Source organism: Wasmannia auropunctata, unplaced genomic scaffold (assembly GCF_000956235.1).
Source record: "Wasmannia auropunctata unplaced genomic scaffold, wasmannia.A_1.0 LD336000.1, whole genome shotgun sequence".
Taxonomy (NCBI): Eukaryota; Metazoa; Arthropoda; class Insecta; order Hymenoptera; family Formicidae; genus Wasmannia; species Wasmannia auropunctata.
In genome coordinates this window covers 4,190,861-4,209,496 of record NW_012026890.1, presented here as the reverse complement: position 1 = coordinate 4,209,496, position 18,636 = coordinate 4,190,861, and the positions used below count along the sequence as shown (strand labels likewise).

The 18,636-nt window shown below is 31.2% G+C and overlaps 2 protein-coding genes across 4 annotated transcripts in view; one reads left to right on the top strand and one right to left on the bottom strand.

Annotated features, from left to right (window-relative positions):
- The window catches only part of LOC105453399 (filamentous growth regulator 23), a 50,529-nt gene extending 44,058 nt beyond the window's left edge, over positions 1–6,471 (top strand). For all 3 annotated transcript variants that reach the window (XM_011695332.1, XM_011695330.1, XM_011695331.1), the window contains exons 6-10: positions 268–435; positions 1,701–1,943; positions 4,433–4,699; positions 5,424–5,738; positions 6,190–6,471. In XM_011695332.1, the coding sequence (XP_011693634.1) occupies positions 268–435; positions 1,701–1,943; positions 4,433–4,699; positions 5,424–5,738; positions 6,190–6,243 (1,047 nt within the window). In that variant the 3' untranslated portion in view covers positions 6,244–6,471. The remainder of the gene's footprint in view (positions 1–267; positions 436–1,700; positions 1,944–4,432; positions 4,700–5,423; positions 5,739–6,189) is intronic.
- The window catches only part of LOC105453396 (cyclin-dependent kinase 4-like), a 144,067-nt gene that overhangs the window by 103,957 nt on the left and 21,474 nt on the right, over positions 1–18,636 (bottom strand). The window lies entirely within an intron of this gene.

Genomic DNA, 18,636 nt, shown 5'->3' with positions numbered 1-18,636 from the left:
CAAAGTTCGTAATCCGCGTCACACCTTTATCATTCGTAAATATATTTTGCACGCTGGCGAACCGCAGTTTTTGATTCACTGCATGGCCACTAAATTAATCGTCACCGTATTTCGAGATATTGTGAGTATTTTTGTAGACGAGTTATATTGTTAACAGAGCAGAGTTGCAAAGTTGCGGGCAGTAGAAGGTCGCTATATATATCGGCTTTTGCTTTTCGTTTCGTCGAACGTGACGGCCGCTGACCTTAGCTGTAACTATACTTGCAGTTCATAATGAGAAAGAGGCAAACGAGGTTCAATTACGGAGAACGGTGCCGGCCGGTATCCTTGGACGCCTACAGCCTCGACAGCGTTTCGGCGTACAATAGCGTAAGGCGCAAAGGTGCGGCAAGATCCTCCAAGAGGAGTTACGGCAATCCGACTTTCGAAGATTCGGTAAGATCGCGGAGATTAATCGTAGAAGCCTTCAAGACTGTTTGAAATTTTCATTGTGCTATTCGTATAGGAATAGCACAATGAAAAGTAAATAGGAATAATAGGAATAGGAATTTAATTCTGTGTCTAATCGATGATTATAGTACACTGCATTAGAGATATTTCGATTCATGTGCATATCTCAGTATATTAAGTTACTAATTATATAAATTAATTTAAAGATAAAATAAATTATAGTTTAAAGATAAATTTATGACAAATTCAAACTAATGTAATTAAAAATATGAATTGTCATAACGAAGGAATTTTTTTTATTAAATACTGTTTTATTATTTTAAAAACATATGCGTATAGCATATTTATTAAAAAAAATTTATTTTTTCCAACAATGCATTTTTTATTAATATATATAATTATATACATATATTCTCTATTACATTACAGTAATAATTTTTCTTTCTTTAGCTATTACGTGTTACGAAAGTATAGATCTAAATTAATCGTTCAGGTAAAAGAATGCAAAGCAATAATACTTGTATCCAAATAGTAAAATATGCGTAGCAATATATTAACAATTTGATAATAGATTAAATCGGCATATCACAGTAAATTAACTATGTCGCTGCTTTGTTTGATTTCTACTGTTGGAATGCCGTTAGTTGACTTAGATTTATGCTAGAATTCTGCTGATATTATTGAATATAACAGATTCTGCGCCAATTCTATCTGCAAATTATATTCTAGAATAAACTTAATTTTATTTGGGTACCATGTACTTTGTTATTTATTATATAGAATTATCTTGAAGATATCTATAGACACTTTTAATAGTAGAGCTTTTAACTAGTTAATTCCACAATTATTTGGTATATTTCCTAAGAATAATTTATAAGTCTTAATATCGATATCATGAGAATAAAATTATGAATATAGTTATTATAAGAGAGAAAGAAATTGCATTAATACTTAATATGGTTTATACAGTCATTAATATTTAAAAACTCTATTTTAGCTTTAAATTCGTGAATGTAGACTTTTGACTACACTTTACTATAAAGTTGCTTCACATCTCAAGTCCATAACTTCCTGCTTAATTTAATTAAATTTAGAAAATTGGCATATTCAAAATATTTTTCAATCGATATCAAGTGACTTCCCCACGTAGCGCTTGCTCAAAGGAAGCGATGCGGCGACGCTCTCTCTCTCTTCACCACGAGCGAAAGCTACGAGCAAAGCTTTCTATGAAAGGTATTCTCTTATTTCAGAGCGCCATTCCCTCCCACCCCCTCAACTTCGCCGGGCTTTCATCTTTCTGTAACGACGTTAATGCAATCAACGAGGAGTTCGCGGGTATACCCCAGGTTTCGGCGAAGATAGACGAGCTGCCCCCGGGCGCGGAGGTGAAGAATAGATACGCGAATGTGATACCGCTTCCGGAGACGAGGGTGCCGTTACAGAGGCTGAACAATGACGCGTTAACCGAGTACATCAACGCCAGTTACGTGCGGGTAAGTGAGACGTTCGAGTTAATTTCGCGGGCGTGTCCCTCGTGACATATCGCATCGTTCGCAGGGGACGTCTTTGTCGCCGGCGCGGCGTATACGCGCGCGTTATTATGCCGTTGAAGACTTTACTCTCCCCCGGCATTTACGGCGTGAAACACGAAACCGTAACCCGTGCTCGCAATCGAGCATGATTTACATCTGCGTCGCGGAATTACGGGTTCCGTGTAATGCGAATAAATTAATTTACGAATCAATATAACGACCCAGTGTGTCGAATGAAAAACAAATGGCGATCCATTTGCGCGACTCGCGTCTCGGTTTTACCATGGACCATGGGAGAATTGCATAAGTATCCGTGCCATTAGGATAATGGGTTGTTTATATGCGAGATCAGATTATGTCAGCCACGTCATACCTACACAGCTTAACGCTAAAGTGCTAAAGAGTAGCAAAGCGTTTTCGCGGCACCGTGGGAAAGGAGTATTGCGTAACACGCGTCGCCGGGAAACTGGAAAGTGAGTGCATTGTATCGCGCGAGCTGGGAAACTTAGACGCGGAAGCGTTAGGCGAATTGTTTGCGGGGAATATAACTAGTTCGTCTTTCACAGCCTCAATAATTTCACAAAACGGGGTCAAACAGGTACAAAAGGCTAATCATTTCGCGTGCGCCTAAGGTTACGATATCGGGAATACGTTTGTTTCCTGAAACACACGTGCGCCTCTTGCGCGTTTTAAGGTGATCAGAAATCCCCGAGAAGCTGTATATAAAGAAATTGAAGAGATTAAATCGACGATGTTTACACACTTTGATCTCTCACGGTATAAAAAGTATATGATAAAACATATTGTATGATCCATAACGAAGTAAAAGGTACACAATTCACAATCGAAAGCTTCTCAGAATCCATTTTGAAACCTATAACACGACAGAGTTCTAGACAGAATTCTATTTCAATTCTATCCCCGGTAAATAGATAAATCGTCTAAAGTGGGCTTAAATATTGATACGATTAAATCCAAAGATAACTTTCGATAACGTTGTCTCAAAATAAGAAATTAAAAATTATATTTAAACTATAGGATTTAGGTGTTAGAAGATCGTCTTTCTAAATTTTTTTTAGTTTACTTTTCAATTTTACAAGTATAATGTTTCATTTTAACTATATTTTATTGAGATATTTGTTGATTTTTAGAATCGTGTACTCGCATTGATTAGATCTGTTTTAGCAATGTGCAAAATGCATCGCGACTTCGCACGAAATAATACCTCGATAGCGGCAATCTATAATACTCGAAAAAAAAACCTTGCGTATACGAAATATCTTCCGTTGCATAAGTCGCAGGAGAATGTCGCGAATGTGTTACGTGTGTCGTAACAATTTACACGCGTCGAACAATTTTATCCAATAAACGCGATGTACGCGTCGAGCAATTTTCAATTTATCGCTTAGGAAATTTTTCTCGTATATAAGAAATGAAAAAACCAAAGGTTTTTCCGCCGTGTATAAGTACACAAGAGCCGTGTGTTTCCTTCCCGTTCCCAAGTGTCCTGCGGTGTCTGACGCCCTAAGGGTACATCGAGCCCATTTATCTCGTATGCGTTAAGACGCTTCTGCGGGGGGGATTCGACGCGGCAACAGGCGAGAACTTCCATTAGGAACGAATCGATCGATCGACAAGCGTATACCCAATGGTATCGCTTCCGCCTTCGGATTGCTTCATATCGCGGATACAATCGTGCCGGCATTCGTAACGCTTCTATCTTGTATATGTATATAACGTGTATGTATAGCATACGTCTTGCAATTATGATGCGTGCAGGCATTAACGCGCGCCGAATGTGGTCGATGGAACGTAGCCAAGCTGACGTGTAATTAATTTCGCTCAACTCTCGATAAGATCGCGTAATACACCGGAAACTCGATTGTGCGTGTGAATAGACCGTGATTGATCGACAATTATCTGTAAATAGAAAAAATGTTAAAATAGATTATCAAACGAGAAAAACTCAGCCAAGTTCTTACAGATCTAATATTATTAATTAAGATGCTTTATATGCGAATATGCCCTGTAACGTTTTTTATTAATTATGGGAATTGACAAATGAATGAGTTTTAATTGCAAATTCTAAGATAAATAATGTGAGATAAATTGCATTCTCCTTTGATACTTATAAACACGTTATGTTTTAGTTTTCAGGCAAAACTTGTTGTTAGTATTGTTGTAAAAAAACATAATTTTATGCTTTAATTGATAATATTTTATGAGTAACGTATTATATATTAACATTAATACTTTAATATTAGTAAAATAAATATATATTTAAATAAAAAATAAACGTAATATTTTATTTCCAAACATAATTGATTCTATAAAGATGCTAATGTGCTTAATACAAATAATGTCTGATTGTTAGAAAGTTGTCTGGAAATAATATATTGTTTATAAGCTTTTTTTTGGATGTGATTTGAAAACGTTCGTTGATTTTTTAGGGACCTAAGAACGCCACAAAGTATTATATCGCGTGCCAAGCGCCAATAGAGTCGACTGTTACCGACTTTTGGCGAATGATTTGGGAGCAACAGTCCAAAGTGATTATCATGCTGACCGATCTCGTCGAGAACGAAGTGGAAAAGTGTACAGAATACATTCCACCTTCGGAGGTGACAGATTGTCACCGGCTTTACGGTGATTTCCAAGTCACTTTGAAGAAGCGGGAAGCCAAGGAGAAGTATGCTATATCTACACTTCATCTGAAGGTAAAGAACATTCCTAATTGTATAATATTAGTATGAAAATATATTTTTTATACTAATATTATAAAATATTAATATTCTTAATGTGTATAATTATAATAAATATAATAATGTCTATAAAAATATTTTAAATATATAATTAGTACCTATATATACATTTATTATAATTATATAACAAAACAAAATATATAATTAATTGTATTATATGGTTTGCTAATAGTTTTTTGCATCACTCGTGACCTATATTTTAAATGCATTTTTTTTTAAGTGATATGACCTACGTACGTCAAAAAACGTCTTTTAACGATCTTAGATTAGTCTCGTCCTTGAAATCAAGTATCGCACGCTACGAGAAAACAGCTAAAAAGCGAGAAGTAGCACGGCAATAATCAAGAACACCGACACATTTTAATTTCATGCTCAAAATCCTGAATAGTATTGACTTACAATTAGTCAATATCAAAATTCCTTGGAATTCTTAATTGCTAAAGCATATATATATATCATTGCTTAGAAAATCAGTTAGATTTTCTTAACTATGTTAATTTATTTATTTGCTTCAAACTAATTAATAAAATGTCAATTACAAAATAATGTTCTTGAAATTCAAAATATAATATACTGCATGAGATCTCTGTAGAAATCCAAATGCAGTAACCGTAGCAATTCAAATATTCAATGGCAACCTTCCATCGAGTGGGAGCAATTAGTTAAATGTTTTTCGCAGAACCTGGAGAACAATACGTTCCGAGAGGTGTTTCACATTTGGTACCTCTGGCCGGTGAGTGGCGTCCAATCAGACGGTACAGGCCTAATAGCGGTACTGCTCGAGGCGAGAGCACTCCAGCGAGGTGGCCCCGGGCCCATCGTGGTCCATTGTAGTCCTGGCACAGGACGCACTGGCACGTTAATAGCCCTCGACCTAGGAATTAGACAATATGAAATTACGAGGACCGTGGATGTGCCGAGGGTCGTTTACACCATCAGGAGAGATCGGGCTGGCGCAGTGCAAACTAAGGAGCAATATGCTTTCATATACAAGGTGATGATCGATCCTATCAATCGCTACACGAGGATGCTAAAACAGAGAATGCTCTCTTATCTTCCTCTAGCCTAATTTAACTACACGAATATAAGTTTATTTGATAGCTTGTCTTACGTTAAAAGTATAAAATGTAATATTTACAAATTAAGGAATAAAATTGGATCTTTTGTAAATTAGATAGAATACATATAATCTAGTTAAATAAAACTAAAAAATATATATATTTACATAAAATATGGGAAATTTGTCATTTAGAAGAGTCGATAAAAACGCAAAAATTGTCTCAATTAAAAATTCATAAATCCAAGTTATAATTGCACTGTTTGCTTGAAATTAAGTTCCTAGAATTATATTAGAAAGACTGATTTATATGTATAATCAGATTTAAGAATGTGATGTTGCCACAACATGATATCGTAGTCTAAAATAGATTTTTCTTTTTTCTAAGGCACTAAACTTGTACGCGACAAAACTCGCTGGCGGTGTACTAGAGTCAACGTGAAGCAGAAGTTCTGAAGATTTGCAAAAACGGACGTCAGTTGACGAAGCTCGGCTGTTTGTTTAGCGAACAGTGTGTGTACGTGAAATCAGGAAGCCTTTATTTAAAAAGGTTTTCACTCGGATGGATGCTTAAGTTACCGGCTGAAGAAAATAAACTACAAAGATGCCAAATGTTTGTCCGATTTAAGAGCAGAGGTATTCTAATATTGCTTTTAAGAAAAAAAAAAAACAAGAACTTTGTCGAAGCTGTAAGACAAAATGGTGATCGTGAAATAAATGTAAAACAGGGTGTGAATGTGTATTTTGTTAGAACGCCGAATGTTAAGCAGTGATATGTCGGATTGTGAAGATTGTTGGAAGAGCTAAACGTTACCTAGAGCGTGAAATTAATTTGTGATATGTGAACTCTTAGATTACTTGTAAGTTTGCTGATATTGACGCAATTCACTTCACTATTGATTTGTGTCAGCGTAAGAATTTTAGGGATTCCCAGAAATCTATTTATTTATTTGTTTCAAACTATAATTAATTAAATGTCAATTACAAAATAATGTTCCTGAAATTTTAAATATAGTATACTGCAAGAGATCTTTGTAAAAATAAGCATCCACACAAATGTAGTTTCAGCAGTAACCGTAGCAATTCAAATATTCAATGGCAACCTTGCTAAACCTAATTCTCTTTTTTCAGAAGAGAAAAAATTTTTGCTATTCATCGTACGTAGAGACCAACATAGAACGATTTAGATATATTTAAAATCTATTAAATATGCGTTAACGTATAAAAGTTTCTTAAAAAATTTATTTGCAAAGAAGAATAAATAAAATATACTATTATTTACTTCTCGATGTTCAAAAAGAGAAATTTTTCAAATTCTTTAAACAATGGTGTTTTTTTGGGGTATCCCTAAGATTATAATAAGATATTACGTTGATATTATTTGCTCGGTGGGATTCGCGATATAGGGCCATATTCCGATACTGGCAATACTGAAAATGTTTAGTTCACGTTACATATACTATAGATTTTCATCAGTAAAGCAGTGTATATGGGACATGGCCCAGATGGAATATCGAAGATCAAAACTGGAGGAGAGACGAGTTCGGTTAAAATTTTAATTGAGATTAATAAATTTATCTTCTGGTAATTTTTTTATAAGAATGTGATTCTCGAGTCGCCTTCAGAAAATTTGGGTATATTTTGAAGTAATATCCCAGAATTAATTGTCGTTGTTTTAAAGAAGTATTCCTATTCAGTAGTAAATATTTAAAATCTTCATCAATTTTTTGAAAAAAAATTGAATATTATAATTTGAGATTTAACATATACATTAATTTGTATTTAAATTATATTTATGAACTTAATTTTTATTATTTAATATTTTTAACATTATAAATCACTTATTTTGTAATAAAACACATTCTATTTTAAAAAACGCTTCTTGAAAGCATCTACATATATTTTGAAGATTTTAACTCATCTGAAACGAAAAAAAGTTGTCTGTGTCGTTGTTTATACAAGAAAAATGTTATTTTAGGAAACAAAGTTCTGCTTTTTTCAATGGAAAACGAAATTTTAAACATTTTTATTTGAATCTGAAAGAGACTATACATTTTTTAAACGCAAAAATAACATTTGATTAGTACAGTTACATTAGTGCATCATGTATACTCCGTAAATGTAAAAGGCGTAACCGCTTGATATGTATAATAATCATTCTTGGTAATGTAACAATCGTTCTTTTTGTAATAATGCCCGCAGACAAAACGATTTCTGATTTTCTTCTCAAATCAGACATTTTATTATTGTTATTGTTATTATTGTTGTTATCATTGTACAGAATATATCTCAATTCCGCACGTCGCTCTCTATAATTGTAAATATGTAAAATGTGAATGATTATTCCGACAATTGCGTTGATTAATCTATTCGAAAGATTTTATTTATACATAGGAACCGTTAATCATCGATTTTTAGGCCGAGAAATACCAGCGTTTTTTATTTGTCGAGCCTAATTGTACGGACTTGAAGCGAATGTCCGTCCACCAAGTGCAATGTACCAAGTGTATTTAAAAATTAGCATACAGTTACGTTAGTTACTATAAGAAAGTTCAGTCTGGATTATAATCCTTAGTAATAATTAGGGCGAGACATGATGGAATCGACTTCAGCTTTCCGAATGCTACATAGTAAATTGTTAAGTAACTCAATTAACAATCCAGTGAATTTTATTTATCTAAATTTATTGCAAATTAATTTTAATTGTTTGACTCTTTGGTGACGTTAAAAGACACATTGCGCGGGCTACAATGTTTTAATTTAATGAATGAATGTTTAGATGTCATTCGTGTTTATCATGATTAGTCGCTGTTTCATCGAGAAAGAAAGAAATACGATAATATCGTTTTAATATAGAGGATGGTCACTTATACCGTTATACTTTTGTTTCTGAATTATATTTCTTAAACAGAATCTGAAAATAAAACCAACTTAAAGCAAAAATGGACTAATAAAATTAGCCCTAAAATCGAAAAAATAAGAGAAATATAAGAAAGAGAAAATGCAAATAAAACAGTTTTAGGAAACTACAAATATGTAAAACATATTAATATTAACAATTATATATTCAACATTATTTAAATGTAATTTACAAAATAAAATCGTAAGAGTGTTATTTTTGCATTTATGGAATTAATTTTTATACTGATTTCATATAGAAACAAGTCACAAATATATGAATCATGAGTTTTTATCTCTTTAATTATCTAAATAGATCATGTTTTTATCGGTATTAATAAAGTTCAACGTTTTAGTTTTCGAGGAAAAAGTGTCTCTTTAAAAGACCTGTCAGTATCAGCGACTTTCCTTTATGATATAAAAACATCACAATTAATCTCTAACGTGGTCAAGTATGAAACTCATAAGTTTTATAGAGATGCATTTTATGTCTTTCAAATATTATACAAATGGTGAAATGTATGAATAACGTAATTGTATTATTATGAGTAAATAATATTGCGATATTGCTAATTAGTTTAATGATGGCGTGTCTGCGATCATATATTGTGATTTACAACTGCAATTACCGACTGAAAAAGTAGTAGTTACGTTATAGCGCTCGCGGATAATGCGATATGTTGCAATATTAATGGATTACGAAAAATTGATAGGCTTAGCATCACATTGCAGTATATATAAGAGTCAGAGGACATAACAGGATTTACAAGTGGTATCTGTCTACAATTCTTAAGGATACACATATCTTGGACCACGATATTATAACGGATAATGCTATCATGTAGAAAAAAATATTAAAATTCTATGTATGCAGTATTTATCGGTGTATACATATGTACCAAGCCAAGTCGAGAGATGTAAGTTATAAGCTTATTATATCTTGAAATCATAAGCTTACGTCTCCAAATATACAAATTATATTCAATCAATAAGTTTATGACGTTGACATAATTCTTATATCTTATTTAATAATAAAATAATAAATAAATTATATTATATTGTAATTATATACTTATTCTCTCTCCAGACGCGCGATTGTGAAACGCAAAATAAACGCGATGTATGCAATTACGTTTCATCCACAAAAATGGTTTATATTACATGAAAAAATCAGTCTTCTTGTATTTTATATTATATTCCAGACATCACAAACGCGCGCTTCGCGCATGCTATTTTAGTTTTTATTTTTTACTTTGATCTTCATCCAGATGACGATGACGATAGACGATGACGATTGATTTAATTTGATCGGTTTCTTTATATATCGACGAGATACTATTAAAGATCGACAATCTTATAGGAGCATGGCTGTTTTTAAACAATTAGCCAATAATATAATGTTAATTTTATTATTTATTATTAGACCAATGTTTTTTAGATATGTATACATATTTACTTGCTCTAATATTTAAATTTATTTAAAACTGCATGTTTATAGTTACCACATATATATGTGTTCGATTATTATTGTTAACCATAAAGATGATAACACCAAAAGAAAAAATTGTAATCTTGTGGCAATATATATTGATATTATAGCATTATAAATATGCATACTTATTTAAAAAGCATTTGTATAATAAAAAATTATATTTTTTTACGTGAAAATCTGCTTAGTATTCTCGGCGATTAAATCACTGTCAATAAGACAACGATGATCGCCATACGAAGAAAGCGAATTAAATCTTATCACGGTATAATAGAAATCATACGTTACAAAATTTTAATTTCTGGCGTAACTCCTGGTAATTCCAAAATCAAACTCTGATTAAAAGTAAAAGTCAGAGAATGGATATACCCGCATTTTAAATGAAACTCGATTACTAATGCCTCAATGTGAATAAAAGTCTATATATGTACATTAGTACATCGAATTACGTAGCCATGCCAATAAATATTTTCAATGGATAATGTGTGCAATATCGGTCTTCGGTTCTGTGCTCTCACAGTGCCCTCACAGAAACTCGAAACAGTTTTCTGTGAGAAACCAAAAATTAAAAAACAAAATATGTTTGAAACACTTGCGTTGATGTGGTCTTGAAATATTTAGTGCTTCATAAAATAATGTAAAAAATTCTTAATATTAATAATCAAATGTTAAATATTAAAAATAAATAATTATCAGATGCAAGCATCCAACATTAATTAATATTAATATAACAAAAATATGATTCATAAGTTAATAATATTAAGAATAACAATATATCACTAACAATTTCAATATTAAAAATAACGAATAATTTAAAATAAAGAGAAGTTAATAGAAAGAAGTTTTAAGAAAAACTTCAAAGAACACTAGGATTATTTTGATAATACTTTATGTATATGTTTGAAGAATAAGAAGGGGCCGCAAGTCGTATTTAAAAGAAGGGACTATCAGTATTTTTTTTAACGATTTTGGTATTTATACCATCTTTATAGTAGCCTTCTTATGTGTCATTATTATAAAAATAATGTATGACTTTAAAAAATAAACCATCTTGTCCGTGCGGTTAACGTATTATTTTTAAAAGCGATAATATACGCTCTAAATACGAGCTGGCATTGCAATGATATGCGAAAGGGCATGATGCAAAGGATGATAATATGTGCAGTACATCTGTTATTTATAGAATCGCTAACAGTTTGTGTAACATTGTCAACTTTGTGTATTAGCATCTAAATGTAGAAGTAAAAAAGTTTTTTTTTTATTAAAATGTTACGATTATGTTTCTGTTTTAAAAATATACAAATTTATTGCAAAACAAAAATAATAGCTGCTCAATGTAATTAAAATTGATAAAATTAAATATATTAAAAATTATATTATAATGAATCAGTCATATATATGGCAAAAATAAGAAAATTTATATAAAATATTTATATATATAGGTATATATATAAATATACATATATATATATTTATTTATTTATTGAATTTATATAAATATACTTGTAATATAAATTTTTATAATTTTTATATCTTTTTGTAGACTTTTTAATCATTTTTTTGTATTTTATGATCATTAAGATTTAGTCTTACGTGAAGCCATATTCTATCCCCTTAATACGTAAGTATAGTAAGGAGATGCCAAATTATGCAATAAAAATATCCTAGACGATTACGATATGGTATGCAAACGTTCGCAAAAAAATATTTCACAATTTTTTCGCAATTGTATTATATATAATCAGTTTATACAGATTAAGTTTTGTCTATTTTATCTCTATGATAAACATTGATACTTGATATAACTCTAGATTACCAATTCTTCCTTCGCAGCGGTTTGGTCCCATTTAGTATATTTATGAGGCATTCTATAAAAAGCTTTTAAATCTCTTTTTTTATGAAGTTGTAATAAGAAGTCATATAATATGGCATGAGTGAGTGATGCCAAGTGCACGTATCTCATAAAATTCATAACAGATCGGAGTAATTAATTCTGAATCATCAATTAATTGTCCCGACAGACTAACCAATAAAAATTTTCTTTTTTTGCACATATAATAAATCCACAGGCGTAATAAGTAAATTGCGCACTGCAATGAGGTCGCAACTATTGATTCAGAAATATCGAAGTAGAAAAGCGCTACGTCAGTATATATCGCTTTTTCCTCTAATTGTAAGTAGTAGGGATATCCAGTAGTAGGAATAATGATATAAGGTTGAAGAGATAGATGCTCTACTACGTATTGCATTTACTTTCTAACAAAGCAGATAACAGTTAAACATCAGAAGATAACGAATACGTAATCTATACTTATTACTGTGAATAAATCTAATCAATCTCTTCTCCAGAAATAGTTAAAAAAAACTAAATTGTTTTTATATTTATTTATTAAAAATTATTGTAAACTAATTGAAATTATTTTCAAGAAAAATATATCGACATTGGTAAAATTTCCCATATAATTGTAGTTTCTTAAAAATTATTTTATAATATCTTTATTTGAACTGAACAAACATTATAAAATTATTGCAAAAATATTTTTTAAATAATTATGTATCTAAACATTTCAATTATAAAAATTAAAAAAAGACGTAGAACAAAAATATCACTGCACATATTACAATACAGAAAATTATTATTATTATTATCAGTCGCAACAATTTAGATTAACTCTAAAATTCTTTTCTTTTTTAATACGGCTGTTATGCTAGGCACATTTAGTCCTTATCCTTAGTATGAGCTGCGTTTCATATAAGTGAAGACAAACGCTTCGGAATTTCAAACCTTGTGACATTCCAGATGGTCTACCAGATCAGTTGGATTCGACTGGCTTTAACTGGATCGTGGCTGTTGGATCCCGAGATGTCCGGGCTTGTTCACACCTATGCTGGTTGCGCATATTCGAGAAATAATTGTTTACAGAGAACGCATGGAGAGACGTTTCTTCTACCTTGTTTTTCTGCTAAAGATGGTGATTTTGTTTTTGAAACATATATGCACATATACGAGGAAACGTTTACGCAGATAAAAACGGATCAAAAAATCGATTGTCTGACTACTGACTACCTGCCTGTTGTGTCGATTGACAAATTGTTTTTGCATAATAATATCGTTTACTGTGGCGCACACAAAGTATATCTAACAGCAATACAAAGTCATCTTTATACGATGTTTTTCAATGGCTTTCTTTAAAAAGAAGTAAAAAATGCGACTACATAAAGAAAACATTTAAATTTGCAACATATAAAGATCTACAAAAAAAAATTGTTGAAAAATACTTTTGAATTATTAGCCATTTAAATACATATGTTTATGGTGACTAGCTACGGATACCTACTAATTACATCTTCGTGATGACATTATATAATTGTCAGAAGTTCGTCGAATTAATTTGCAATTTCCAGCTACTGGTTAAAAGCTAAACAGGAGGCAAAATCTCATTGAATATATTATCCCCTTTGTTATTTAATCATAGATGTGTCATAGAGTTCCCACAGGCTCGTGCCTCGTGCGCGTATATACTTCCTTGCAGCTATCTTACGGATATTCCATGCAATTATAATAATTTAAATAGCTCACACGAATTCGAGATCAAATATGGTCAGATCACGTATTTGCATAAAAAATAAAATTATTATTATTTTTATTAAATACATTAAAACTAATAACGTTCCTTTATAGAAAAAAAGAAAACTTTTTTTTATTAAATAATTACGAAGTTATAGAATATTTACAATTCGTTAAACTTTGAATGTTTCTGTCACAATTATATATAGTGACCCTAATAGATAAATTCATCATTGAGTCATATGCAGAATTTAAACGAATTTTATCAAGACAACTGCATTATTATGTAAAAACATCAGAATCTAATCGTTATACAAAATCATATTTGTCTAACATCGTAATAACTGTGGCAAAAGATCTTGTAGATCTCTTCTATAAATCTAGCTAAGTGCAATCCTGATTGTTAGCAAATAATTTTGCAAGTGAAATAAAAATTAAACTGCAGTCTTCTTCAGATTTTATCTCAAAATCTACGAAATCGTTCCTCAAAGAGGAATGTTGCTGATAGACGGTCTCGGCAGATTTTTGTGGTAAGCGTCGATATTTGCGGTAAATAAATAAAAACGGACGTTAAAAGCCGGCGAAGTTTGACATTTGAGTCAAACCGTTGTCGATATGAGGCAATCCGCCAGTATTATATACTAATGCAATGTGATAATGAAATAACATGTTGGAATTGACGAAGAGTACCATATTAGGGTAATAAAAATTAGGCGAGTCTCTAAGATTGACATAACACTCTAATTTATCAGATCAAAAAATGTCTGTCATATCACTGCAAATAGATTCGTCTTTTTATGGATTAGAAAAAAAAGACTTGGAGGTCAAGAGATGGTTACAATTTTTGCCTTTGTCTCTCTGTAGAAAATCCAAATAAATCCTGCAATAATCTTATCTATCATTGATATTAGTCCTATAAACCCTTATGGAAAAATATTAAACTCGCGAAAAAAAATTGGAAGTAATTGGACAACCAATTCGAATTTAATATTGTACTCTATTTGTTCCAATAGTTTTTCCATTAATCCAATTGTATTTTTCCACAAGGGAAATATCGCTTCAACAGGATATGTAACTGAAATGGGGAACATTCCGTATAAAAACATATCATTTTCTTATCAATCTCGCGTATGTAATTTTATATTATCGGAACGATAGTATTCGCAAAGTTACTCGTATGAGTGCAACAAGCGAGTTGTCAAATTAGTTATTAATAGGTGTCATTATCGCCATGGCATACCTACACGTTTTAGTTAACGAGTTGTAATCTCGAGAGACGCGTTATGTTCAGAGAAATATCAATCGCGCCGTTCGGAGATAATTATGCCACGCTCGTACGGCCGATAATTAGCACTCAACGAGAGCGAACGATGAGCATAGTTTGCAATTCACTACGTCAGGCAACAGATTGTTACTGAATATAATTGAATCAGACATACATCTGCGAAGTAGTTTTTATCATTTAGTCGGAATTAATTAATTCGATACAGATCGTTTAAAATTTTATTTTACAATTACCACTTATATGTTTTAGAGTTAGTGTATTGAAAAACAATTTGTTACACATATACACATGAGATATTTCTAGATATTAATTATAGACTGTTCAATTACAATGACTTCAATGCGCAAAAAGCTCAAAAGTTGCTCAATGCTTAAAAGTTTAACACTAGAATTATTTTCACCGCATATATCTACTTATTATTTTACTTATTATTACTTATTATTATTTTAAGTTTAAAAAATGTGACTAGAGAGGTCCAGATTTAAATTCTGGCTGAGATATTTTTAGCCAAAAACTTATTTCACAGGATTTAAAAGGTACTTATTAGCATCAAATTATTAAACTGTTTTGTCAATTTAATTGTGATATTACATAATATTCATTTTAGAACTGTGTTTTAAGATCGACAATTATTCGGCACGCAGTTTTTTTTTACTGAAAATTGTAAGATTTACATATAAAAATATTAAGTTCTAAGAACCGCTTTGACCGTGTTGACGTTTTCATATCTTAGAATTAATTATTCAAAAAAAATGTATTTAAGATTATATGTCACACTAAATAATTGTATCATTAAATTAAATCCGTATTAATGTAAATGCGTTTCGACAACAGTTAAGTTGTTAAGTTAGATACCGAGAATGTATTTTATTGAGCAAATAATAAAATTATGTCTATTTTCCTATTTTTTAACGTACCTTTCCAACAACTCTGTATCGCTTGAAGATGGTTTTAATGGTTTCGTATGTACAATATTTTATTGTTTATTCGGATTATTCGGCAATATGGACATAAGTACTTATCATCAGTGTACACATATGAGAAGCGTCACCATCTAGCAGGCCGTGAAGGAAGACTGATCTAATGAATTCCGCCTGCTTTATTTAGAATCCCCTCGAAAACGTATAAAATGTGCGCGTGTATCTCGGCGGTCACGTGTACGCCACAAAACGGATGTAAACTTGAAGAGGCTTGCTAACGTTTATTCGCATTTCCTGTCCTAAGCTACAAACGTGGCTTTCGAGGAAAATTTTATTACAAATCTATAGCATATGAACTATAGCTTTTTAGTAAAATTTTCCTCAAAAGCACCGTTTTGAAATGTAGCTTAGGAATGTAATCTTAATTACAATCTCATTGAAGCCTTGCTTCCAAATTGTTAACAAAATGTGTTAATTTGCAATATTGATGCCGACATACACAATTTAACAAGTACATGATTTTCGTATAAATTAAATTATATTATATAATGTTTTTGAAATTTGCTTTTTTAAAGTAAGTTACCATACAGGAGCAAAAATATTTTATTTATTTGAAAGCAATTATTTTTATCCATAAAATTGCTTCTTTTTATAAAAATTTTATTTAGATCTTCTAATTCCATGTAAATAATTGATTGCAAGCTATGTATTATAGAAAAAAGAGTATCGACTTTCAGCTTAGAAAATGTACTTTTTATTATTTTACAGAAGCTAAGATTCAGTAAAACTTTAATTTTTGAATACATATTAGCATTTATTTTTACAACTTCATGTTTCTGTTGCAGCACAAATTTTCACGGAAAATTGTTGGTAGGAAGTAACTAACATTTATACATGAAATGATGAATCTTAGATTCCATTTGTTACTGTAATGGATTATTTCATTATCACACGAAAACGATCTTTAATACATGTAAAAGTCAAATGAAAATTCCATGGAAACGACGCGATGTATTACGAGTTAATTGTTACGCATGTGACGTAATATAAAGCGCATGAGCTTGCCATTTATTGTGCTTGGTATAGCAAGATTCCGTGCAAGGTTAATATACAAAAGATGTGACGATACTGCAAAAGATAAGAATTCATGAAATTATCAACTTCCTGCTCGAATCATGATATGCAGAGAATTTTTCTGAATGTGATTTTGTCTCATTGTTCACGCAATACGGGGTTTCATTTTTTATTTATAGCCAGCAATAGATATTATAATAGTTTACTAGGTATGTATAGTCTTGATGGCTAAAAAAACTTTTCAATTACTTAGAAAAATGTCGAATACTTTATTAATCGCGCTTCCACCTGTTCCTTCTGTCTCGCGATCGATTTACAATGTACCGACTTAATAATCATTACCGTAATTAGTAATTTTGAATTAAGACGACGCAATTATGGCAATAGGATATAAGAGACATAATCGATTAATGAATAAGCTTCATCATATACTGATCATATACCTTTTTAGCATGTAGTTTGCAAGTTTGCTCTAACATCTACACTTTGACATAGAATCAATAGTAAGACGGAATTACTGATAACTATTAATTATTTTAGATGATGATACCCAAATTTATTTACTGCTTTTATTTTCTCGGCTAATACAATCACAAAAGAGCACATACATCTATATTTTAAAATCTTTCTAATGCAAATATCAGTATACCTTTCAGTAAAAGTAGAATAATTAACAACATTGTTCTGTTATATGTACAACAAATCTTTTAATAAATCAGTATTCTATTCAGGATATTTAACAAATTATGTTTTCAACTGTTTTCAAATGCAAAGAAATAGAAATCGCTTTTTGTCATAGTTTTTTAGCTACTAAAGCGCTCTTTAATATCTATTAAATGTTCTCTTACATAAATCGTAATTGTCACATGATAAAGTGAGGTAATCACTGCAAGAAATCTTTGATCCTGATATATACAGGGACGAATTGTGTGCGCAGTCTTGTAACTGAGTCGTTAATTCGGATTTCCGCGCATTCTGGTGCTACGCGTGCTATAACTAGTCTTCCTGGTAGATTACGTGCCCACACAGAGCACTTAGACTGTTGGTTTTCACATGACTTTGACACATGGCACCTTGCACGGTTCTTCTCCGCAATAGGGATACGCGATAAATTATATGAAGTTAAAAGAGTTAAAAAATTAAAAGGAAACTATAAATATATTAGAAAATTAACGTAAATTTGATATAATATTTTGCTAAGTAATTATTTGACGTACTATATTATTAGACACTTAAATAATTTAAATGTTGAGTCTTAAATTACATTTCTCGATTTTAAATCATGTTAAAGCATGTAATTATAATATAACCAGTTAGTACAAATCAGTTAATTATAAATAAGAAACAGTAATATTTCTTTTTGGCAAGGTATAATATATGTCTCACTACATTTTTGGCGAAAAGGATTTCGATGAATCGACGGAAACGATGGATGAATCAGTCGCATAATTTTCAGTATTGAATCCCAATATGTTTTTATGTAAATTCTTTGATGATATATGTATAAATCCAAAATAAGTCCGAGATGCAGAGCTTATACATATAGACAACTTGAAAAAATACGCCGAGAGATTCCCGAGTGACAAAATTTCATTGAACGA